This window comes from Lissotriton vulgaris, chromosome 1_2 (genome assembly GCF_964263255.1).
Source record: "Lissotriton vulgaris chromosome 1_2, aLisVul1.2, whole genome shotgun sequence".
NCBI classification, from domain to species: domain Eukaryota; kingdom Metazoa; phylum Chordata; class Amphibia; order Caudata; family Salamandridae; genus Lissotriton; species Lissotriton vulgaris.
The window spans coordinates 74,012,563-74,038,799 of record NC_141686.1 but is presented as its reverse complement, the minus strand read 5'-3'; the positions used below and the strand labels follow the sequence as shown (position 1 = coordinate 74,038,799).

At 43.8% G+C, this 26,237-nt stretch overlaps 1 protein-coding gene across 1 annotated transcript in view; it reads left to right on the top strand.

Annotated features, from left to right (window-relative positions):
* The window catches only part of LOC147733934 (sodium- and chloride-dependent GABA transporter 2-like), a 1,073,416-nt gene that overhangs the window by 74,820 nt on the left and 972,359 nt on the right, over window positions 1-26,237 (top strand). Inside the window, exon 3 of the mRNA XM_086952829.1 lies at window positions 2,360-2,493. Coding sequence (XP_086808955.1) covers window positions 2,360-2,493 — 134 coding nt within the window. The remainder of the gene's footprint in view (window positions 1-2,359; window positions 2,494-26,237) is intronic.

The following is a 26,237-nucleotide window of genomic DNA, read 5'->3' as shown; positions in this document are numbered from 1 at the left end:
TGTTGTCACTGGGTTACTGTATGTGGTCACAAATGCTTTACACACTGCCTCTGGGATAAGCCTGTCTGTTTGTGCCAAGCTACCAAGGGGGTGCACTGGGTTATTTTAGGAGTGTGATCCCCTTATCCTGACTTGAGGCAAAGATCCCTATCTGTCACAAGTACCTACCTGTGCCAACTAGAGACCCCCAAATCCAACACACTCTTTTTGCACAACTGCGGGCTACGTATTAGATTGTGGGAACAATTTTGTTATACCCAAATCAGACATGCCCTTACGAAGACCATGCCCCTAGGAACAGATCTGCCTGAGTCCTTCCCACCCGAGGACCATTTACTTACAGAGGCACTATCCAAAAAGGCAATCTCGCATCGAAAGCTGATCAATAATCAGAAAGATCTCACACAAACACTAAAAGAGAGATGGCAGGCAGAGGTTGGGGAGCTAGACCAATAGGAGTGGCAGGAGGCACTGGCATCCCCGTGTAGGGTTTTGACCCCTTCCAGATTAAAACTAGTGCAACTCAAAATATTACACAGAACATATTACACGCGGTCGCTACTGCATAGAATAGGAAGGGCGGACACGCCACTTTGCCTGAGGGGTTGCGGGCTTACCGGTTCTCTTTATCACACAATATGGGACTTTCCCCACATTGCGCAACACTGGAGCGTGGTTATGACGACAAACATCCAGGTTTGTGGGTTCGAGGTCCCCCCGAACCTCGGATGTGCTTACTTAATGTGTGGGAGCCACTGATCTAAAGCATGCAGCACAGGACTGGGCAACACTCAGCATCACCTTGGCCAAAAGAAACATTGCAAAACACTGGGGAGCCCAAATTACACCCTCCCACCAGCAGTGGTGTCGCGATCTTGATAGTGCCATGGTGGCAGAAAAAGCAATTTTTGTTAATAGTGGATGCCCCCGAAAATGGACACAAGTATGGGGGAAATGGAATGAATTTTGTGGAAATGTATGTACCCCTCCTCCCGAGGACTCAGATTCAGACATGAGTGACTGATATTCAAAATATGACATGCCATGGAACAATCCCAATGTGAGACGAAAAAGATTTGTAACTGTATGGAGGTGTGATGGACACACCTGTATTTATATGTCTTTTTACTAAGTACGGGATTACTCCGTGTTACAGCATCTTGGTTAATAACTGCATACAGTCATGTTTGTGAACTACTCTACTTGATGTGTATTAAATTGCCAATAAAATGTTTAAAAAAAAAAGGATATGCACTCTGTCCTTGGAGGATGACACCCCTCCAAGTCCCGAACACGCAGGCCCAGAGGCTGTACAATGCAGCCCACACACACACCAGGGGCATCGTGGAACGCACATTTGGCATGTTGAATTCACGTTTCAGGTGCCTGGACATCACAGGTGGAAGGCTTCTATACAGCCCAGACATCGTGTGCAAGATGATCATTGCATGTTGCGTTTTGGACAACATATGTGTACACACTTATGCCCCATGGATACAAGTTCCACATGATTGCTAAGGACTGTCACAATGTGACGTGCTCATGTGAAGAAATTATAAATGATGGTGTTCTTATGGGCTATTCCTGCTGCAGCTGCAATGGTGTGTGGTCCACATGCCTCATTTTCCTCATCATCGTCCGGTGCATCTGGAACTTGTAACGAAGTGCCTTCTGACGTAGTGCAGATTTGTCTCGATGGCGAGATTTGACCACAATGCAGCACCAATCTGAAGATGCCCCTGTGAGGCCTGACTCTGACTCAGCGCCAACTCCTCGACACTGACAGTGGGCCTTGGAACCGACACGGGCCTCGGAACCAACGCAAGGAGTCCTCGATGCTGATGCTTGCTCTGTACAAGGTACTTTTTCAGCAGGCTCTACTTGGGTCGTGTAGACAGCCTGCTCTCCATTGTGGTCAGCCTCAACTTTGGATTCATCCCTGTCCAGCGCAACATCAAGTAACGATTGAGCGATATTGATTTCTAAGCACTCTTTTTTAATTTAATCTTTAAAAGTTAATATGTTGACTTCTAACTTTTGGATTTATGTTGCTTTGGTCTTATTTTAGCCAGATAAATATTCTCTGTTGTTTGAAATGAGTGTAGAGTCTTTCTGTGGTGTTTCCACTGTGTTACTGTTATGAAAGTGCCGCACAAATACTTTACACATTGCCTCTTAAGTTCAACCTGACTGCTCTGAGCCAAGCTACGGGAGGGTGTACTGACAATGGACCTAAAACAGTAGGAGTTGCCCATAGTTCTCTCTGGTCTTTAAATTATGGTTTACATGTGTTGTGTTGTTGCCAGCATTCAAAAATTACACCAAGACATATGAGACCTTTATATATTTCATTTTCCAGGTGCCTTTCTCATCCCATACCTCATCTTCCTCTTCACATGTGGGATCCCATTGTTCTTCCTCGAGATCTCCGTAGGACAGTACACAAGCCAAGGGGCCGTAACCTGCTGGAGACGACTCTGTCCAATGTTTGAAGGTGAGCTATTTGTCTCTTCTTTATATTTAGTTAAGACTGTAGGAAACAAGACTCTGAGACAGATAAAACATGTTGGTTTTCATTAATTTGAATAAATAATTTGCTGATATGAAATGCTACATTTTATTTATAGCAAGATTGTATTGGTACATAGCCATACTTAAATGGATTTGTGTTTCAGTTTGATGAAAAGGATCCAACACTTGACACTTTAATTTGTTCGTAAAATACAGTACTACTGCATCTGTATTCCTCGCTATCATCAAAGCATATCGTTTTTTGAAGTTACCAGGCAAGCTGAGCATCCTACTCAGTTTATATTGAATGATTTACAGTGACATGAACTACACTTAACCCAGTTTGAAAAACTTAAATAGGAAATCCTCTTTCATAGTAAAAACAACTTTTTTGCTTTTTGGCGGTCACGTGGTACTCACATGAGACCTGGAACACGGATCTCCAGCTGGACCACACCAATGGTTTTAGGAATCCTGTAGGATTAACACAGGACAAGTGGGAGAAATAAAATAAACTATAAATAAACAATAGGAAAAAAACGAAAGAGAACATTTTCCATTATACCTGGCTATGCTACTCAGATACTAATTTATGGTAGAAAAACATTCACCAAAAAAAACAAAGTTTATTATGAATTTATGATTTTATAGTTAGCTATGGTGATAAGGATTCACTTTACATTAACAAAAAGCCACTGAAAAAATTAATGCTAAAGTGGCGTTACAGTTCGAAGACAATGTCAGTTATAATGTAATGCTTTTAAACATGAATGACCACGGACATTTACCAGTTACAGTTCAGCAAGCTAACTATAACTGGTCCCCCCCCACGCACTGCTTATAGACTCACATATTACATCACTCATGACATGTTCAATCGTAAATCGTAAAACCGGTATTTGTAAAGCGTGGACTACTCACCCTTACGGGTCTCAAGGCACTGGGGGGCGTCGTGGAAATTAAGTGAACTATTGCCCAGAGTCACATGATGCTGAGCTGATCTGCTGCAGGAGCTGGGGATCCAATATATATATGATATACAATATAAAAATGCAGTAGTAACCGGAGATTTTAACTTACACTGGGATAAGGAAATAAAAGAACCAGCAGCCCGCTTCTTGGAGACCACCATGTCCTCACTGGGCTTTAGACAGTTGGTAGAAACCCCTACACATATAAAAAGACATATCCTTGATCTTATCTGGACTCTAGATCCCAAGGTAGCCCTTTTGAGGATCTTACCCTGTATTTGGTCGGATCACCACCTAATTTACTGTGATGTCCCCATCAACGCGATGTTGATGCAATTACCACCTAAAATGAAGAAGGTCCGTCAATGGAAGAAAGTTGACTCGCAAACCTTGACAACAACCCTCTCGGAACTTGTTCAACCAATAGCCCCCAATACTGATGTAGATCAGGAGTATAGGGACATAGTGTACAGTCTGACCAGAGCGATTGATCTGATTGCACCAGAGAAGCAACAAAGAGTTAAAGGAGCTGGAAAGGGAGCCCCATGGTTTACACCAGCCTTGAGGGAGCACAAAAAGAAGCTCCGCAATGCAGAAAGAAACTGGAGGAGGAAAAAAGACGAAGAAGCTCGAGAGCAATATAAAAACTTGCTCAACACCTACAAAAAGCTCATCCTGGACACTAAAGCAAAATACTATGAAAATCGTATAAATCAGGCTGAAAATGTCCAAAAGGAAACTTTCAAAATAATAAATGAATTGAGCAAAAAAAACAAAAATATGGAAACAACAATTAGTTGCAACACCTTCCAAAACTACTTTCTGGAGAAGGTAGATACCATCTTACGGGATATTAGGAATGGTACCGTGACTGGATTTATCAAGTCACAGGCTGCCCAGATCCCTGTGGTAGCCCATATTTAAAATTTGCCACTGATTTACGCGATGAGTCTTGAGCAACTTATGAGCAAAATTAAATCAGGATCTCCAGCAGACCCCTGCCCCCCTAGTGTTTTTCGCCTAGCACGCCCTATTCTAGAAGACCATATCCTCTCTCTCCTGAACAACTCACTAGAGCCAGGGCCGCGACCAGCCAGCTTCAAAGAAGCTCAAGTGAAGGCTTTAATAAAGAAAACAGGAGCCGATCCTAAGACTTTGAAGAATTACAGGCCCATCTCCCAACTTCCGTTCTCATCCAAAATCCTTGAACAACATGTGCTGAAATCCCTGGCCTCGTTCCTGGAGTCACACCATCTTCTCCATGAGCTTCAGGCAGGGTTTCGTGCACATCACAGCACCGAGTTGGTGATGCTCTCAGTGCTGGATGAGTAAGGGGGATGGCTGACATTAAGAAGCCGAGTGCCCTGATACTTTTAGACCTATCAGCGGCGTTCGATACTGTCAGCCATACCCTGCTCTTAGATAGACTGGCCAATTTCGGGATTAGGGACACAGCCTACCAGTGGCTGAAATCCTTCTTGTTAGGGAGGACACAGAGGATTCAGCTGGGGGATAAGGTATCGGAGGCGGGAAATTTGACGTGCGGGGTCCCTCAAGGCTCCGCACTATCCCCACTCCTATTCAACCTGTACCTGCAACCATTGATTAACTCCCTGGCAAAGATGGGTTGTCGTGTATTTAACTAAGCTGACGACACCCAGCTGTTATTGAGCATAGACAACACAGTGCCGGCTCAGAACCATGCGCAGGATGTTCTTAGATACACAGTCAGTTGGATGACCATGAATCTTCTGAAGATTAATCCTGAAAAAACAGAGGTTTTAGTGGTTTCGTCCATATGTTCCCCATGGAGCGACTTGTACTGGCCCCAGGAATTAGGTTCCACCCCTAAACCAGCTGATAAGGTGAAAAGCCTGGGTATTAAGATTGACTGCGAATTGCCAATGGTCAGTCAGATTTCCTCCGTAGTAGGGACCTGTACTGGTCTAATCAGACAGCTGCGCAAATTAGTCCCCCTTCTTTCCCGCTCCATGCTTCGCATAGTAGTTTCTGCTACAATAATTTCGAGGCTGGACTACAGGAATGCGCTCTATTTGGGTCTATCAAAAACCTTGACCAATAGATTGCAGGTGGTCCTAAATGACGCTGCACAACTTATTTTCAGGTTCCCAAGAAGATCCCATGCCTCTCCGTTGCTACAGAGCCTCCATTTGCTGCCCATTAGGCAAAGGTCTGATTTTAGAAGCCTATGTATAGCCCATAAGGCTATCTATGGGCAAGCACCTGCCTATATTAAGGAACGGCTGGTACAAACCTGAACCAAGACTTAGGTCTTCAGATGCACAGTTGCTTGTTTGCCCCCGGTTCAGATTGGCCACAAAAGGCGGGAGATCTTTCTCTGTTTTGATACCCAAAATTTGGAACAAACTACCTGAGCCTCTCCGTAAAGAAGGTAACCTCTTTCGTTTCAGGAAAACCCTAAAAACAATTCTATTCAGGGAGGCTTTGAGCTCAGCTTAGCTACACTTTGGTATTTTCTTCATCCTGCCAAATAAGTTGTTGTGCCTTTCGGTCATAAGCGCCTTGAGACCTGCCGGTGAGTTGGCGTTATATAAACCGGAAATAACAATAACAATAACAATAACAATAAAAATAACTGTGAAAAAATAAAAAATAAAAAAATAACTGTGAGCCCTGTGCCACTGCACTATACCTCTCCAATAACACCATTAATAAAGTCACTGATGGCATTTCAAAACAGATCATTCCATTAACTTTTTGCTGCAAGGCTCACTGCGGTGTCTCCAGTCCCCTGACCAGCGGCCGGGCTTGGCTCCGCCCCCCCATTCACTTCAAACGACCGGCCGGGCTTGGCTCCGCCGGTCCGACAGGAGAGCCTACAATCCCCAGGATCCCACGGGGTAAATCGCTGAGGCCACTACCCAGCGCGCCAGGAGGCGCATAAAACAACGCCAGGGGCCGAGTTCCCTGAATTCCATTAACTTTTTGCTGCAAGGCTCACTGCGGTGTCTCCAGTCCCCTGACCAGCGGCCGGGCTTGGCTCCGCCCCCCCATTCACTTCAAACGACCAGCCGGGCTTGGCTCCGCCGGTCCGACAGGAGAGCCTACAATCCCCAGGATCCCACGGGGGAAATCGCTGAGGCCACTACCCAGCGCGCCAGGAGGCGCATAAAACAACGCCAGGGGCCGAGTTCCCTGAATTCCATTAACTTTTTGCTGCAAGGCTCACTGCGGTGTCTCCAGTCCCCTGACCAGCAGCTGGGCTTGGCTCCGCCCCCCCATTCACTTCAAACGACCGGCCGGGCTTGGCTCTGCCGGTCCGACAGGAGAGCCTACAATCCCCAGGATCCCACGGGGGAAATCACCGAGGCCACTACCCAGCGCGCCAGGAGGCGCATAAAACAACTCCAGGGGCCGAGTTCCCTGAATTCCATTAACTTTTTGCTGCAAGGCTCACTGCGGTGTCTCCAGTCCCCTGACCAGCAGCTGGGCTTGGCTCCGCCCCCCCATTCACTTCAAACGACCGGCCGGGCTTGGCTCTGCCGGTCCGACAGGAGAGCCTACAATCCCCAGGATCCCACGGGGGAAATCACCGAGGCCACTACCCAGCGCGCCAGGAGGCGCATAAAACAACTCCAGGGGCCGAGTTCCCTGAATTCCATTAACTTTTTGCTGCAAGGCTCACTGCGGTGTCTCCAGTCCCCTTACCAGCGGCCAGGCTTGGCTCCGCCCCCCCATTCACTTCAAACGACCGGCCGGGCTTGGCTCCGCCGGTCCGACAGGAGAGCCTACAATCCCCAGGATCCCACTGGGGAAATCGCGAGGCCACTACCCAGCGTGCCAGGAGGCGCGTAAAACAACACCAGGGTCCGAGTTCCCTGAATTCCATTAACTTTTTGCTGCAAGGCTCACTGCAGTGTCTCCAGTCCCCTGACCAGCGGCCGGGCTTGGCTCTGCCCCCCATTCACTTCAAACGACTGGCCGGGATTGGCTCCGCCGGTCTGACAGGAGAGCCTACAATCCCCAGGATCTCACGGGGGAAATCACTGAGGCCACTACCCAGCGCGCCAGGAGGCGCATAAAACAACGCCATGGGCCGAGTTCCCTGAATTCCATTAACTTTTTGCTGCAAGGCTCACTGCGGTGTCTCCAGTCCCCTGACCAGCGGCCGGGCGTGGCTCCGCCCCCCCCACTCACTTCAAACGACCGGCCGGGCTTGGCTCCGCCGGTCCGACAGGAGAGCCTACAATCCCCAGGATCCCACGGGGGAAATCGCCGAGGCCACTACCCAGCGCGCCAGGAGGCGCATAAAACAAGGCCAGGGGCCGAGTTCCCTGAATTCCATTAACTTTTTGCTGCAAGGCTCACTGCGGTGTCTCCAGTCCCCTGACCAGCGGCCGGGCTTGGCTCCGCCCCCCCCATTCACTTCAAACGACCCGCCAGGCTTGGATTCCGCCGGTCCGACAGGAGAGCCTACAATCCCCAGGATCCCACGGGGAAATCGCCGAGGCCACTACTCAGTGCGCCAGGAGGCGCATAAAACAACGCCAGGTCCCTCGTCCCGCGAGGACGCGCGCGGGACCCGCCGGACGAAGCCCGGACAAAGGGCGGACAGTCTTAGACAGTCCGAGACAGAACGGGACTGGACTGGGCCAGGACACCTTCCCATTCGGTGACAGATATTGATCTTTGAAGTAAGAGTGCACCGCTTAAATGATTGCATTGCATTTGGGGACATTATTTGACTTAGCCTTTTCTACTCCATACACTGATTATTCTCCGGCACTAATCCCTTTATTAATCTGTGTTATTGTATAATATGCCTAAAAAATTGCAGCCCCTGCGTCCAATACGATGGAAAACTATCTGGTTCAGGTGGTAACCAAAATTAATAGCGAAAGAAGGCAGTCGTTAGGACTGAGCCAATCTCCCATTCTCTACGCCCGAGCCAAATCTCTGATTCGCCACCGATAGTTGTACCATTGCATGTTGATAACAGCGACGTCCCTGACACTGATCTTCATGTTAATGAAATTTCTGACCAAAGTGCACTGCTGGTGGCTGATGCCGAAATGGATGTTGACATTGATCTTGATACACAGGTGGATGTGATAACTGAGCAAGTCCCTCCCCCTGTGTCTGCAACTAGGGCAGTTAAGATAGGTAGGAAAACACAGCCTAAGCATGGGGGACTACGATCTGGGAGAAAAAGGGTTACACCGCCACAAAAATCCAAGGAAATAAGTATGGATCATGAGGAGGATGGGGTTAGGCAAACCATGGGCGATGATCTGTTTGATAGGATAGCTGACATGTTCGACTGCAAGATAAAGGCTATTATCAAACCGTTGATGTGTAAAATTGATAAGCCCACTGCCGAGGTAAAAAGACTGGGTGGGGTACAGAATAAGATAGCTGAGGATGTGGGTAGTATGACAACCATAGTATCAAATCTAGCTGACACAAACAAGGAGCATACTGTGAGCGGGATAGAGGGCAGCGGAAACACCGCATTGACTATCTCCCCTGGACAGGTATTAGAAAATCCAGATAATGAGGCAGCAACAAGAGGAGATCCTACATCAAGACCAACTGTACCAATTGCACCGTCCTCGGAGATAGTTTCTCTCCAATTTATAGCAGAGGCTTCACCTTTGGTATTGGTGTTGGCCAATGTATCCGTCTTGCCACCTGGCCAGTCAGAATATTTTTCATCTCTGACTAGCAAGGCACTACACTGGCTGTCAGGTAATATGCAGATGGCTCCATGGGGAAAACAACAGCTAGCTGGGGAGATCAAGATGGCTAGGAGGGTGGCCTGGATAGGGAACAGACCAAAAAAGTTCAAAGGTGACTGTGTGGTGTTGAATTTTTCTAATACGTCTGTATTACCTAACATCTTGTCAAACATCCTCCCCCCCAACGTAGGAGTGGAACTATTATCCCCCTCACCCTTAAATTTTTCCATGGCGAGCAGAAAAGCGTAACACACCCGAATACTCTAAGGCCTAGGTGGAACGTATGGGCGCATAGATGAGATGAGGGTGCTTTAGTGAATGACTGGGGGATAAGTTCAGGAAATAGATTTGGGGTGGCTCATTCTAATACTTCAAGGCCCAGGTGGAATACAGGGGCACATAGATGGGATGCGGGTACTCCAGCAAATGATTGGGAGATAAGACTTGAAAATAGATTTGGGATACTGTCAGGCCTAAACGACTGCGACTGACTTCAGATGGGCCATATTAAGGCATGCAGTATAGCATCTGATGACCCAACAGCTTGTCATTCTATGACCCAGAGATTTGCCTCTACAAATGACATCCTCACGAATGAGATAAATAGGATGGAAAATTGCAATATACTTGAGGATCTAGAAAGGTTGAATTATGTTAGTCAAACTTTCAGCCTTAATGTTCCTGACCCATCCAACTATCAAGGGCAAGAATCGCAAGAACTAGCAGCAATACTGGGCAATCCACTGGCTAGTGAAATATCCTTGCCTATATTAGATGATGAGATCCAACATACTCCTAAGGCCACGCATCCATCTATCTTAATGACTTGCCCAGTGGATGTAGTAGACGCAGATCTACCAATACTAGTTGTTCCTGAGAGTACTATTATGGCCTCTGGGCATGTGACCTGTAATAAAATAAGGGAGGCTAGGCTAATCTCCTGGAACATCGCAGGTATAAAAAAGAATTTGCCTGATCCAGCCTGGCATCAATATCTTGATAGCGGGGACCTTATTCTGTTACAAGAAACCTGGGGGCTCGAAAATTATTATAAAATTGGGTACAGGTCCTTTTTCATCCCAGCCGTTAACACACATGGCGGCAGACCTTCTGGGGGCTTGATGATTTGGGCCAGAATCACATTTGCGGTTATATTCAAACAAATAGACTCAAAAAATCCCGAATTATTTATCTTAGAATTAAAAAAATCCAAAGGACCTACACTTTATGCGATCAATATTTATAGTAGACCGCATAATCCATGTAAGGAGTCACCAGTAATAACGCAGTTATGCAATATTATCTCAGAGCTTGGTCACAACCCTATGTTAATTATAGGTGGTGATTTTAATAGGAATTTTGAGCCCATTGTAGGTCTGGAAGATGTTCACAGGGACGAGGATAGTGTTAACAATATTCCCTATGTTTATGCAGAGCATAAAGTCGCCTGCACAACAAGTGCCCTACAAATTCAAAGCATGGTACTAGAACATAGACTACGTGCATGTAATGGGCGACTTCCCTCCGACTGTCCTACCCGACCAACATTTGCTAGAGGAGTTTGTATAAGCCATCTAGATTATATCTTAGTTTCCTTGGCCCTATGGCCAATGCTAGTGGATATAAAGGTGGACACGCGTACTGAAAGTGATCATTTTCCACTCTCCTTGTCTGTTCAAGATTCACTTTTTATTCCCTCTAGTGTAAAAGGTAGCACAGACTCTATACCCTCACATGAACCAATAGAATCCAACAATCGTAGGTGTCTGAAGTGGCCTGCGTTGTTGGGCAATAGGGGCACTGTTAGGAAGGTCTACCAACTCTTTGTTAAATATATGACCCCGCTAGTTGATGCTGATGCCGTTATTGATAACTCCCTCGTCATGGAGATCCATGGCCAGTTAATCTCCGAACTTGGCATTGTTCTGACAAAAGCGATAAAAAGGAAGGACTCTGATCGCTGGTTTCCTTCACAGGAAAATCTTTGGTACAACCAAGCTTGTAGACGAGCCAAAACAGATCTTATCAAAGCCGTGAAAGGAAACCAATTAGACATTGTTAGAGCTAAGAGGACACAGTATAAAAAAACTGTCCAGATAGCCAAGATGGAATGGGACGAGAGAGTCTGGTCGGATTTACTTGAGGCTTGCAAACTAAATGACCAGACCTCCTTCTGGAGCCTCATTGCAAGGGGCACGAAAGGGGTTACAGTGGCAAAAGACAGATTTCTTGAAGAAAGTACCTGGGTTAAACACTTTTCCCTGCTCTATTCTTGTAAGGGAGAAGAGGAAGATTGTGTAATAAAACAAATTAGGCTAGCTCCATATGAGAACCCTTTAATTTTTAACTTAATGGAGACCATCTTAGCAATTAAGGTGGTGAAATCGGGTAAAGCTCCAGGCTCAGATAGAATACCTGGGGACCTCTGGAAGCATGAGGATTTTATTTGGGCTCCCTACATTAATTTACTCACAAATAAAATAACTCGAGGGGCCCCAATCCCGGTGACATGGAGGGGCGCAGAAATTGTGAATATATTTAAGAGAGGCGATAGGTCCAATCCATCTCATTATCGACCTATCAGCTTGATCGATGTGCTGCAAAAAAATTTCTCCCGCCAACTTCTTAGCAGGCTTAATGCATGGGTCGAGGACCATTCTATGCTTACAAAGTACCAGGCTAGTTTTAGACCTAGAATTAGTACAGTGGACCACGTTTTTAGATTTTTATGTTTAGTTTGGAAATATATTAACATAAGGAACTCCCATATGTATGTGGCCTTCGTCGACCTAAGAGCAGCCTTTGATCTTGTTCCAAGGGGGAAACTTTGGAGAACGCTAAAAGATATGGGTGTCCCTTGGAACATTCTTCAACAACTGATCAGACTACACGAAAACAATTTTGCAAGAGTCAGATGGGGCCAAATGGGGAGCTGAGTGAGAAAATAGACATAGCGAAAGGAGTTAGGCAAGGATGTGTTATGGCGCCTACTTTATTCTCCCTTTATGTTAATGACATCCCTGACACCCTCTTGGGCTGCGAGCATGACTCTCCCAAGTTGTGTGGTCAAGCCGTTCCGGCATTATTATTTGCGGATGATACTATTTTAATTTCCCAAACCCCAAAGGACTCCAGAACCTTCTTAATAAATTTAGGTTGTATTGTCTTGACAAGAAGCTTGAAATTAACTCGTCCAAAACTAAGGTCATGACAATCAAACCACACAAAGGTTTTAATAAAACTTTTTCTATAAACAATGAAAAAATCGACGAAGTCCAAAGTTTTAAATACCTGGGTATCACTTTAGATAGTAAATTATCTTGGAAATCCCAATTAGAAGCCTCAAAGATCAGACTAGTTCAGAATCAAGCCCCTATTTTAAGGAAACACAAAAATAGCTATTATAAATCAGTCACTGCAGCAATTAGTCTGTTCAAATACAAAGCACAATCTGCTTCCCTTTATGGTGCAGAACTTTGGGGACATATTTCGAAAGGCACGTTTTTAGTTCAGGAAAACAAATTCATTAGACAGCTGTTAGGTGTACCTGCCTCCACTCCCCTTACCCCGGTTGTATGGGATCTTAATTTCCGCTGATCAGATGACCACGCTGCATTGCACCCATTGTTATACTGGGTTCATCTTTGGTCCACTGATGAGTTAGTGGACTATAGAGAGGCTTTAAAGGAGATAATGGCAATAAAAAACTCCACATGTTTAATATGGTTGCCCTATATCGAAAAGTGGTTTATAAAGCTGGGGTTAAGTAGTTTTTGGTCAGACCCGGATTCGATTACCAATAACTCTAAGAAATTGTTAAAGAATAGGTATTGGGAATATATTAAAGACTCTGTGTTGAGAAATCCCAACCTGGGGACTTTGACCCTCAGGTACTTTGATTTAAAAATGGACATGAAACTAGAATCCTTTATGGACGAAATATACCCACCTAGGGCCAATTCATTATACTTAAAATTTCGCTATAGTGCCCTTCAAATTAAATCTAGGACTTCGAAATGGCACTGCAATAGAGGACCAGTAGGTAGTACTGGATCTGATTTATGCGAATTATGTGAAATGGGCTTGAGGGAAGATGAGTCCCATGTGTTATTCATATGCCCCGCTTATTTACAGGCGAGGAAAAAATGGTTAAAACCCATATGCCAACTCTTGGGTCTCCGCCACATCAAAGATGGCGAAAGAGTCTTTAAAGGAGACACTGCACGCCCAATAGTATTCAGTTTGAGCCGCTTCCTCCTAGCAGCTGCGATAGTCAGGAAGAAAAAAGGCCACAAAATGTAAACTGAGAGTTGGCATGATTGTAGTCTAGCAGCTGAAACGTATTCTGATTTGTACCCTATTGTATCTGAACTAACTGTACATATGTAACTTCGCCTGGAACGTGTGTGTAATATGTAATTATATATGTAACCGAATTGATACTATTACTACCAAGTGGTGCATGTAATTGAATTTGATCTAGAATTATACTGCAATCTAACTTAGAAAAATGATAATAGGAATTGGCCTGATCTTAGTGTTTCCTGGTGCCTTGTTTTTAACGTTCTATAGTATTATTTTATTTTAAATTTAATGAATTGCTATTTATTAAGTGTTCCTCGAATATGTGTGTTAATTTAACCGAGAAGGATCTTGCTGCTAGTTCTCCTTTAATTCCAACCCGGTACTGTGTAGATATATATATTGTATTGTAATGTTTTAAAATGTATTGTACTGCATTCTTTTAAGGTTGTTTAACCGAAATAAAGAATAATGAAATGAAATGAAACAGATCATTAATGACATATACATATATATATATATATGTATATATATATAGATTCACTGAAAAAACCATAGGTTATAGACCATATATAGTTAGGAATTAGCATTTACAAAACCTTATTTTACTCACACAAAACCATTGAAATTCGCATATATAGTTAGTTGCACTAACTATATATCGCGCACCTGCAATCCACTGCTGATCATGTCACATATTACATCATTCATGACATGGTCAGTGACATCACTGATGACATCACTGATGACATCTCAAATGACATCACTGATGACATCACTGATGACAACATCCAGTGACTGTATGTTTCTGTAAAGTTAAAATATGTCCTACATATTGAAGAATGCGTTCCCCGGTACGCGAACCGGCAGCGTTACGGGAGTCCTCCATTTTGTGTATCGTAGAATTGAGACACACGATGGAGGACAAACAATGTTCGGAATGGGTGGAAAGGGGGCACGGTAGACACTTTGTGACCCTCTAGGTTTTCTGAGGGGGGCTTGGGACGCTGATATATGCAAAAATAAAAAAATAAAAATTGGAAAATTTCGCGGGGGGAGCGCCCGGTACGCGCACCGGTAAGCGAACCGGGGAGCGTACTTTGGTGAAAAAAAAAAGTTAGAAAAAGATAAACGTTTTGAATGATCAGAGGGAGGGTAGCTCTGAAAAAAGCTATTGGGTTCTGTGGCTAATTTAGTTACCTACAAGTAGGTTCCAATGCACAGTTTTAAATAAAGGACAAATATTCTATTCCCCTCATCGGAGAAGTGCACACCATCTCTTCTGTAGATGTCTTGAATGTTGTAACGCAAGTTATTGTTGTATATTAAACCCATTCCATAGTCTCTCATGTAAGCAGAAACAGATTTATTCACATGTTTCCGTGCTTTCTCAAATTGTGGAAAAAATTGGTTGGACCACTTCCATTTCTGTCTTTGGCATATATTGGAATATACCAAGGCAGTTTGGGAAAAAAGTGTCATCAATTGATGAAAGGTGTCCTTTAAAAGCATTTCCAGACCAACCCCAGTCATAGAGCCCAAATCATTTCCACCACAGTGCACTATTAAGAGGTCAGGGTTTGGCAGATGCATAAAAAAATTATATTAAAAACATATAAAATATATTTTTCATTTAAAAGAATAATACATCTTACAGCTTTTGATATTTGCTATTAAAAAACCATTGACATTCACTGAAAAAACCATAGGTTATAGACCATATATAGTTAGGAATTAGCATTTACAAAACCTTGAAAATTCAATTAAAAAACCATAGGTTATAGACCATATATAGTTAGGGATTAGCATTTACAAAACTTTATTTTACTCACACAAAACCATTAAAATTCGCATATATAGTTAGTTGCACTAACTATATATCGCGCACCCGCAATCCACTGCTGATGATGTCACATATTACATCATTCATGACATGGTCAGTGACATCACTGATGACATCACTGATGACAACTCAAATGACATCACTGACAACATCACAGATGACATCATTCATGTGTTAATACGATGAACCTCTACAGACTCTGATATAACCTTAGATACACTCAGTGAAAATAGACACTCACAGATTGTCACTCATCCATGGAGTTACTCATACACCTAGACAGTCATGCAAAGAATCAATCACACCTCCATTTCCTCAACTATACAGTTATACACACCTTACTTATTGAAACATATTCTAACACATATTTACTCTCTTATACAATCACTGATACAAGTTTTCAATGATCCATACAGCCACTCACACATTCACTTGCTCTTAAACACAGTAATTTATATATGTCAACTCTCACATGTACTGTGTTTTACATATGTACTTACTTTGACATGTAGCATTGACATATCCATTCACTCGCCAATACACTCATGCACACAGTCAACCACCCATACAGCTGTTTCCACATGCAGTTTTGAACCCATACATCTAGTGAATCAACTGTTCACACATCTATTCACATAGTCACACACCTCCCAGCCACCCCCCCACACACACTCACTCTCCCATACAAATACTTGGGCAACCAATCAATAACCCATATAGTTACTCATATAGCTACTGCTCAACACATGCAGCAGTTTACAGAACAACAGATATAATGATGCACAAATTAAGACAGTTTAATCACTAACCCATGCACTCAGTGAGACACATTTAATCACTCTCTCATACAATCAGTCATGCACCTACTAAATCCTTCACACAGACATTTATACATCCACTCATTCTTCAATATGTAAGACATATTTTAACTTTACAGAAACATACAGTCACTGGATGTTGTCATCAGTGATGTCATTTGAGTTGTCATCAGTAATGTCATCAGTGATGTCATTGACCATGTCATGAATGATGTAATATATGACATCATCAGCAGTGGATTGCGGGTGCGCGATATATAGTTAGTGCAACTAACTATATATGCGAATTTCAATGGTTTTGTGTGAGTAAAATAAGGTTTTGTAAATGCTAATCCCTAACTATATATGGTCTATAAATTATGGTATTTTTAATTGAATTTTCAAGGTTTTGTAAATGCTAATTCCGAACTATATATGGTCTATAACCTATGTTTTTTTCAGTGAATATATATATATATATATATATATATATATATATATATATATGTATGTATGTATATATATATATATATATATATATATATATATGTATGTATGTATATATATATATATATATATATATATATATATATATATATATATATATATATATATATATATATATATATATATATATATATATATATATATATATATATATATATATATAACATTTCTATGGCAAAATGAAACCCCTCATTTTGTTCCTTTTCAAATTAAATGTATTAAGTGTTACCACTTTATTCCAATCAAGATGACTTCAGGTGTGCCATACTTTTGTCATAAGTAAGACTGTTAGCGTTCTAGTTGTTCTTTAGAACACTCTGGTACATTCTCTCATTGGGCTGTAGTTGGGCTACATCTGGCTGATATTTGGGCTACATTTGTTTTTTTTTGTCTCTGGTGGCCATCTTTGGGCTACATTGGGCTACATTGGGCTACATTTGGGCTCTAACATATATATAGCCCAATGTAGCCCAATATATATTTTTCAAAGTTAATTTTCGTAAAAACCACTGGAGCATATATCTTGAGACATAGCAAAGGCACATCGGGCTACCAGTCCCTACAATTTTGCCAAGTTTTGTGGAAATCCATTCAGCCGTTCGAGCTAAAAGTGAGTCCAACCGCCTTATGGAAAACTCAATGTTAAAAACACGTTTTGGGACCCCCGCTTGACGAAACCCCCCCAAACTTTTAGGGGACGCTCAGAAACAAAAGGTGCCATTTTCCTGAAAATTTCAGCCAATTCCATCCATCAACGCCAAAGTTATTCAACATAGAATTTTCAGAAATCCCTATTAAAAAAAATCCTAACTATATATACCTACTGACGACCGCCAGTAAGTAATATATAACATTTCTATGGCAAAATGAAACCCCTCATTTTGTTCCTTTTCAAATTAAATGTATTAAGTGTTACCACTTTATTCCAATCAAGAGGACTTCAGGTTTGCCAGTAGGTCATATATATAGATATAGATATATATGTCTATATATATCTACGTGTATGTATATATATATATATATATATATATTCACAGAAAAAACCATAGGTTATAGTGGATATATAGTTAGGAATTTGCATTTACAAAACCTTGAAAATTCAATGAAAAAACCATTGGTTTTAGGCCATATATAGTTAGGGATTTGCATTTACAAAACCTTATTTTACTCGCATAAAACCATTGAAATTCCATATATAGTTATAAGCGCTAACTATATATCGCGCACCCGCAATCCACTGCTGATGATGTCACATATTACATCATTCATGACATGGTTAGTGACATCACTGATGACATCACTGATGACATCTCAAATGACATCACTGATGACATCACTGATGACAACATCCAGTGACTGTATGTTTCTGTAAAGTTAAAATATGTCTTACATATTGAAGAATGAGTGGATGTATAAGTGTCTGGATGAAGGATTTAGTAGGTGCATGACTGACTGTATGAGTGAGTGATTAAATGTGTCTCACTGAGTGCATGGGTTAGTGACTAAACTGTTTTAATTTGTGCATCATTATATCTGTTGTTCTACAAACTGCTGCATATGTTGATCAGTAGCTATATGAGTAACTGTATGGGTTATTCATTGGTTGTCCAAGTATTTGTATGGGAAACTGAGTGTGTGTGTATGGGTGGCTGGGAGGTGTGTGACTCTGTACATAGATGTGTGAGTAGTTGATTCACTATATGTATGGATTCAAAAGTGTATGTGGAAACAGCTGTATGGGCGGTTGACTGTGCATGAGTGTATTAGTGAGTGAATGGATATCTCAGTGCTACATGTCAAATTAAGTACATATGTAAAACACAGTACATGTGAGAGTTGACATCTATAAATAACTGTGCATAAGAGCCAGTGAATGTGTGAGTGGCTGTATGGATCATTGTGAACATGTATCAGAGATTGTATAAGAGAGTAAAGTAAATATGTGTTAGTATATGTTTGAATAAGTAAGGTGTGTATAACTGTATAGTTGAGAAAATGGAGGTGTGATTGATTTTTGGCATAACTGACTAGGTGTGTGAGTAACTCCATGGATGAGTGACAGTCTGTGACTGTCTGTTTACACTGATTGTATCTAAGGTTATATTAGAGTCTGAAGAGGTTCATGGTATTATCACATGAATGATATCATCAGTGATGTTATCAGTCATGTCAAATGAGATGTTTTCAGTGATGTCATCAGTGATGTCATTTGAGATGTCATCAGTGATGTCATCAGTGATGTCACTAACCATGTCATGAATGATGTAATATGTGACATCATCAGCAGTGGATTGCGGGTGCTCGATATATAGTTAGCGCTTATAACTATATATGGAATTTCAATGGTTTTATGCGAGTAAAATAAGGTTTTGTAAATGCAAATCCCTAACTATTTATGGCCTAAAACCAATGGTTTTTTCATTGAATTTTCAAGGTTTTGTAAATGCAAATTCCTAACTATATATCCACTATAACCTATGGTTTTTTCTGTGAATTTCATTGGTTTTTTAATAGCAAATATGAAAAGCTTTAAAATGTCAAGTACGTGATAGATAAAAACATTTTCGTATTTATGCACGCTGATGTGCTTTGAACGCTGCCCCCCCCCCTCCCCTCTTTTCTCTTAGTAGTACTCTCTCTTTGCAGATAGTGAACGGTAGTTAACGCAGGCCTTTGCCCCCGTTGTAATCCGTCGTGCCTGCTTGTCTCTCCATTTGATTGATTGTTATCCAAGCATTTACTGTTTTAGAATTGGTTCTCTTTGGATCATTCTCTATTTACAAACAAGCACAAAGTCGCAATACTCTGTTTAGTCTTTGCAGATAGTGAAAAATCGTGTAAAAAAATAAAAGTAATCGAGCAAAATCAGTAGGTCACTAATTGGATCTCTTTTTGACCTCGCTAAAATAGAAATATTAGGAACAACCCTTCATGAGAAATACGAAAATAGTGAGATGAACTGAGCTCCACACCATGAGGGCTGCAAGACAGCTCGACTCCGTCACCCACCCCGCCCAAAATAACGACAAACCCTATGCAAATATTAAAAATATAGACAACACACCAGCAAAGAAACAGGGTAAAACATTTTATTAAATAACTATTTACATAACTATTTTATACTTTTTATTGCCCGATCCGGCTAGCTCAATCGATCGAGCATGAAACTCATGCACTCTGATAGCAAGCGTTGCTACTGATGCTATGCAGACCAAAACTGGTTTTCAGTTTGTACATTTTTCTAGATTTTTCAATCCAAGGTTGGTTGACTTTGTAGAACGATGGCTTCAGATTTTCAACATACGGTGTGGTGGCGCGGACTGGGAGGGGGCGCTTCGCTCCTGCCCCCTCCCCAAGTAAGATTTTCATACGTGAAAGTACGTTAATGGTTTTGGTCCCTGAGTTGCTTCAATGTCACTGCCATTCTCAAATGGCATAAGTTCTGGATGTTGGGTGCCATAGTTAAGAGTTCTGAGCAGTGCTTGTAACACTGTCTGAAGCTTATTTCCACCTACTGCAGCTTCACTATTCTCAAAGTAAGTGAGTGTCGTTTGTGGACCTGACTGCATTAGAAAACAATGTGATATGTTACCTTCCTAAACAGCTTGACGGAGGCCCCTGAGGGGCGGTGTGATGGCCATGGACTCGGAGAAGACGCTTGGCTCTGACACCCTCCCCAAGTCTTATAGCACTGGTGTAGCCTGAGATCGCCCCCGACATAGGCGGCCGGCTCCCGGGGTCCGGCGGAACTTTTTGCCTTTTGATGACTCTTCAATTCTGGACCTTGTCCCACAATCCGTTTGACCTGAAGACACGCTGTAGTGGGGCGCCCCTTTACCGTTTCAGTTGCCATTCCGCCCGCTTTTGCTACACTGTGCCTCTTCCGCCATTCAGCTGTTTACCACCCGCTCTTGCGACTACAGCGTCTCGCTCATCATGTAGTTGAGTTGCTCCCGCTCTTGCGGTGCAGCGATAGGCGGCTGCCACAGGACTCTCAAAATGGCGGCCGGCTCTTCGGTTTTGGGCCTGGTCCACTAAAATGGCCCTGGGACACCTTTGAACTCAGACGCTTCCCTGATAGGGCTTGGGTCCCATTCTCGAAAGCGTCCCCTCAGCCGTGAAGATTCTACAAAAGTCTTGGGGGCCTCCGACTCCCGCAGGCTTCTGGTGGGGAGCGGCTGCCATGATTGCTCGTGGAATGGCCACGACGGAGCTACGAGATGGTAGTGCTCTCATGCTGACGCCAGCTTTAGTCTGAAACATCCAGAAACACTGTAGACTACCAATTCAATCAGTTCCGGTAGCGCCCCAACATGACCCGGAAGAGAAGAACTTGCCCTCCCCTCTTTGACTGATGGTTCTTGTTGCCTGTCCCCTCTGTTGTCATTTAACAGAACTTTTTGGACTGCTGAAAGGGGTTGTGTTCCGAACGCTGGTTGGTGGAGACATTTTGACTATATTCTTGACCTACGTTGTCGCGTAATGCGTTATATGACACGCCGCGTTAGCGCACCCGGAAGTGATCCGAGGCGCGGTGCGCAGCGCGTAACGTAAGCATAACAGGTCATGTGACTTGTTAATAAAACTTTTCATTGGTTCATTTTGCTTTTGTTATTTTAATGATGAAAAGCTTGGTCATATGACCTAAAAATTACGCTTTTTATTGTTTTCGAACATTATTTTTTTTAAAACATATATGTTATAATATTCCAGGCTAATGTACTTTCCCGGAAAATTTACAACTGTCCTGCAAGTAAAATATATTCCTTTTTCGAGAAAAAGGGCGTTTCTTCCTTCCATGACGGAGCCGTTGAGTAAAAGAGATTCGGCCTGCTGTCTTAGTCGCCGATACGCCTGATTATCAGATTCTTATCGATCACTTTATGTTGCAGAAATGAAAAACACAACTGCCCTTGACCATTTATCTTTACTGCGTTCCTACATATTATACCTTTTATCCGTCATGTAATTGGACTGCTTTATTTCACTTGCCTTTTACTGATTCGAAAACAGTGACTAAAAGTAAAAACTTTACCAATGTAAATACTACTACCGTGTTTTGTTTTAAAAACCTTTATTGTGAAAATGTCAGTATACAAATACGGGCCTATAACCACGTGGGCCGGCCACGGAGCAAACTGAAATCGTATATGATGAGGAGACATTTACACTGTAGAGGAACGTAACGAGCGGGCCATTAGGTTGCAAGAACAAAGGTGTCTAACAGTTACGGAATCGGTGGACGTACATTTTGTAATTAAAATACGACAGGGCCACTTACAATAACATTTTCTAGATATACATTTGCGGGCAAGGAGTTACGAGTCCCATTTATACCGGCGCCATTTTGTGCGAGGCCGGGCAGGTCCAAGATATAGTCAAAATGTCTCCACCAACCATCGGCCAGACCAGAACCCCTTTCGGCCCTTTATGCTACAAGATGTTGTCTTCCATTCAGAAAATATTGTTGGCAGCATTTTGAAAGGAAACAGAAACAGCCGTTCTCCTAGTGAGTTTCACATTGTTACATTTAGGAAGAATGTTGAAGAGTAGTATGTGGAAAATCTGAAGCCATTTTTCTACAAACTCTCAATCAGACTTGGATAGAAAAAAAAATCCTGAAGAATGTACAAACTGAAAACCAATTTTTGTCTGTATAGCATCAACAGCAACGCTTGAGTCAGCTTTGTGTCAAGCCGCCATTTTCATTCAATCAATAGCGTCCCCCTGCACACATTCAGGGACCTGGTCGTGTCTTCAGATGAAACGGATTGTAGGAAAAGAAGCAGAAAGGAAAAGGAAAAAAGTTCCGCCGGACCTCGGGAGCCGGCCGCCTATGTCATGTGCGACCTTTGGCCACACCAGGGCAATAGTGAAGCTGCAGCAGGTGCAAATAAGCTTCAGACAGTCTTACAAGCACTGCTCAGAAATCTCAACTGAGGCACTCAACATCCAGGACTTGCCATTCGGATCTTGGCGCCTTGTGCTGGTTCCGACCTATTCACACATCGGTCCACTACTGACATCACCTCATAAGCCAACGGGGCACCCCACGCCGACTTTCGGCGCAGCATTGTAGGATGGCCACACCAGTGCGGCAACTTGCTGGACACAACCTCGGTGCCATCCGGATCTCGGCGCGTTCGACTCACTGTACCGCAAGAGTGACCGCAACTCAGCTGGACACGCCGTCTTTCGGCGCAGCATTGTAGGATGGCCACACCAGTGCGGCAATTTGCTGGACACCACCTCGGTGCCATCCGGATTTCGGCGCGTTCGAGTCACTGTACCGCAAGAGTGACCGCAACTCAGCTGGACACGCCGTCTTTCGGCGCAGCATTGTAGGATGGCCACACCAGTGCGGCAATTTGCTGGACACCACCTCGGTGCCATCCGGATCTCGGCGCGTTTGAGTCACTGTACCGCAAGAGTGACCGCAACTCAGCTGGACACGCCGTCTTTCGGCGCAGCATTGTAGGATAGCCACACCAGTGCAGCAACTTGCTGGACACTAACTCGGTGCCATCCGGATCTCGGCGCGTTGTGCTGCCTTCGGCCTATTCGCACATCGGTCCGCTACTGACGCCGCCTCACGTGCCAACGGATTTTCTACGCTTTTTGTAGCCCTATGCCGCATAACAGGTCATGTGACTTGTTTATAAAACTTTTCATTGGATCATTTTACTTTTGGTTTCCTAAAGATGGAAGGCTTGGTCATATGACCTAAAAATAACACTTTTCATTGGTTTAGAACATTTTTTTTTCCCAAACGATGAAAGCCCCACCTTGTTTCTGGATCATTCAGACTGAAGCTGGCGTCAGCATGAGAGCACCACCATCTCGTGGCTCCGTCGTGGTCATTCCGCGAGCAATCATGGCAGCCGCTCCCCACCGGAAGCCTGCGGGAGTCGGGGGCCCCCAAGACTTTTGTAGAATCTTCACGGCTGAGGGGACGCTTTTCGAGAATGGAGCCCAAGCCCTAGCAGGCAAGCGTCCGAGTTCCAAGGTGTCCCAGGGCCATTTCAGTGGACCAGGCCCAAAACCGAAGAGCCGTCCTCCATTTTAAGAGTCATGTGGCAGGCGCCTATCGCTGCACTGCAAGAGTGGGAGCAACTCAACAACATGGTGAGCGAGACGCTGTAGCCGCAAGAGTGGGCGCAACTCAGCTGGATGGCCGCCACCTGGGGAGGCCCGTTCACGCCGCCTCCCCCACGCCCCCCCCCCCCCGGGCCGCCGCACGCAAATTTTCGGAGCAGCATTGTAGGATACCAAAACCAGTGCGGCAGTTTACTGGACATCACCTGGGTGCCATCAACATCTCAGCGCGTTCTGCTGCCTTGGGACTATTCGCACAACAGACCGTTACTGACGAGGCCTCCCCCCGCCCCACCCGGGACGCCCCACGCCAATTTTCGGAGCAGCATTGTAGGATCCCAAAACCAGTGCGGCACCCAGGCGACATTACCTGGGTGCCGTCCAGAACTCTGCACGTTGTGCTGCCTTGGGACTATTCGCACAAAAGACAGCTTCTGACCATTGTTGCTTTTTTGGGTGAAAAATGTTTAAATGTTTTTACAGTTTTTGTTCCGTTCATTATAGTTAAATGTTAATAAAGTTTTAAAATCTAACTTTGTTGGAGTGCTATATATGTTTAAAAAATCGGGTGAATGGGGCCTTGAATCGGGTTATTGTCATGTGTGGGCTTTGCAAGTGTACTGCTACAAGATCGGACATTTCAAACTCAAATGCACGTTCTTTTTCTTACCTTTCCGAAGCATGGAGCGCAATAGCAGGCAGAGAAAGGGTGATGCACGTGTTGAACACTGCCTGGCCTGGCAAGTTGCTGGCAGTGCCCCCCCCGCCCGCTCCTGAAAGAGGGCACACACACACCGCCGCCCCGAGTACTTCACAAATCTTTAAAAGACCATGCGCTTGTTCATGAGGCTTAAATGGTTTATCACCCCTTCTAGAACCCCTGCATCGACCCTCCGACGTTTCCTGGAAGAATTAGCACGTAACACAATACCAAGCCCTGTCAGCTGAAACCCCAGAGAAATCATGGGGCATATTATCAAGGGGGTTTATTTCCGCTTTTTGGGCTTTAAAAGCCAAAAAAAAAAGAGATAAAATTATCTCCCTATTACCAAGCTGTCGCTAACACCAGTTAGTGACAGCTAAAAGGAGATAGAGACCATCTTGGGCCCCGCTTTGCATATCAGTGATATTTATCACTAATGACATGCAAAGTGGGTGTGCCAAGATTTTAGCGACTGGAAACAGTCCCTAACCATCGCTATCTCCTATTACCAACTTTTGGAGATATTCGTGCTAAGCGCGAATATCTCCAAAACCTAACACCTGCCCTAAGCAGTTTTAGCCATGTTATCCAATGGGAAGTGGATAACATGGCTAAGAGCATTTGCTGGATAATGCATGAATATCGCTGACTTTTCAAGGATATTCATGCATTGCGGCCGTTTTTTATCGCATTTGCGATAAACCTTGCTAATAGCAAGGTGTATGTGCGATAAAATTCGCCGATGTGCGGCGATAATTTTTGTCTCTAAACAAGTTAGAGACAAAAATTATCGCTAGTTGTTGGTAATATGCCCCCGGGTTTTTGCTTGCAGGAATCGGGAGGCGGGAGACTAGCACTGAAATCAGTAGTCTCACGCCTGAATCGGGAGGGTTGGCATGTCTGGATACTCTACAGCTGGGGCCATAAACTACATCCGCAGGGCTAGGTGATAGCCTAAGTCCGGCCTGGACAATCGGACACAGAGGAAGAGGAGTGTCAGAGGGTGCGGTAGTGAATAGGGTGAAAGGGAGGTGTCGGGCGGGCACAGGGTGTGATTCTCAGAGAAGAGCAGCGCAGATGGGGGGAAGTATATGGCCCATGCATGAGAGAAAGAGCGGGGGTGACCAGTGCGTGGGGGAGATGCTTGCGAGGGTGGGGAGCCATGCTGAGGATCGGCGGCGTGCAGAGAGTGGCCCTGGTCAAGACATCTAAAATGGCTGCCGTGCACGACAAAATTGTGGCATTGGACAAAAACGCAAGATGGCGCAGACAATGTTTATCAATAAGGATTCATTTATAACAAAATATTTACTCGCAGTGACAAAATGGTGGTCAACACTTCCTGATTTCCATCGAATCGAACATTAACAAACGTCACGCAGCAAAAAAAAAAAAAAAAAGCTCACGCACAGAGCAGTTTTTAGCCATGTTATCCAATGGAAGGTGGATAACATGGCTAAGAGCATTTGCTGGATAATGCATGAATAACGCTGACTTTTCAGCGATATTCATGCATTGTGGCCGATGTGCGGCGATAATTTTTGTCTCTAAACAATTAAAACGAAGCACAAAATGGCGAATTCCCGTTTCGCTACCAGTTTGCGGCCCAGTTTGCGGCCCGTGAAGCGCTTCTACCGTGAAAAATCATTTTTTTTTATTTTCCCCACGGGACCCTTTAATAACCCCAACAACATTCCTAGGGGGTCAAGAGGGGTATACCTTGCCCCCTTTCAATAAATTCCCCCTTCGTTTTTCACCCCTTCTTCTCTCTCGATCCTACCGAGAGAT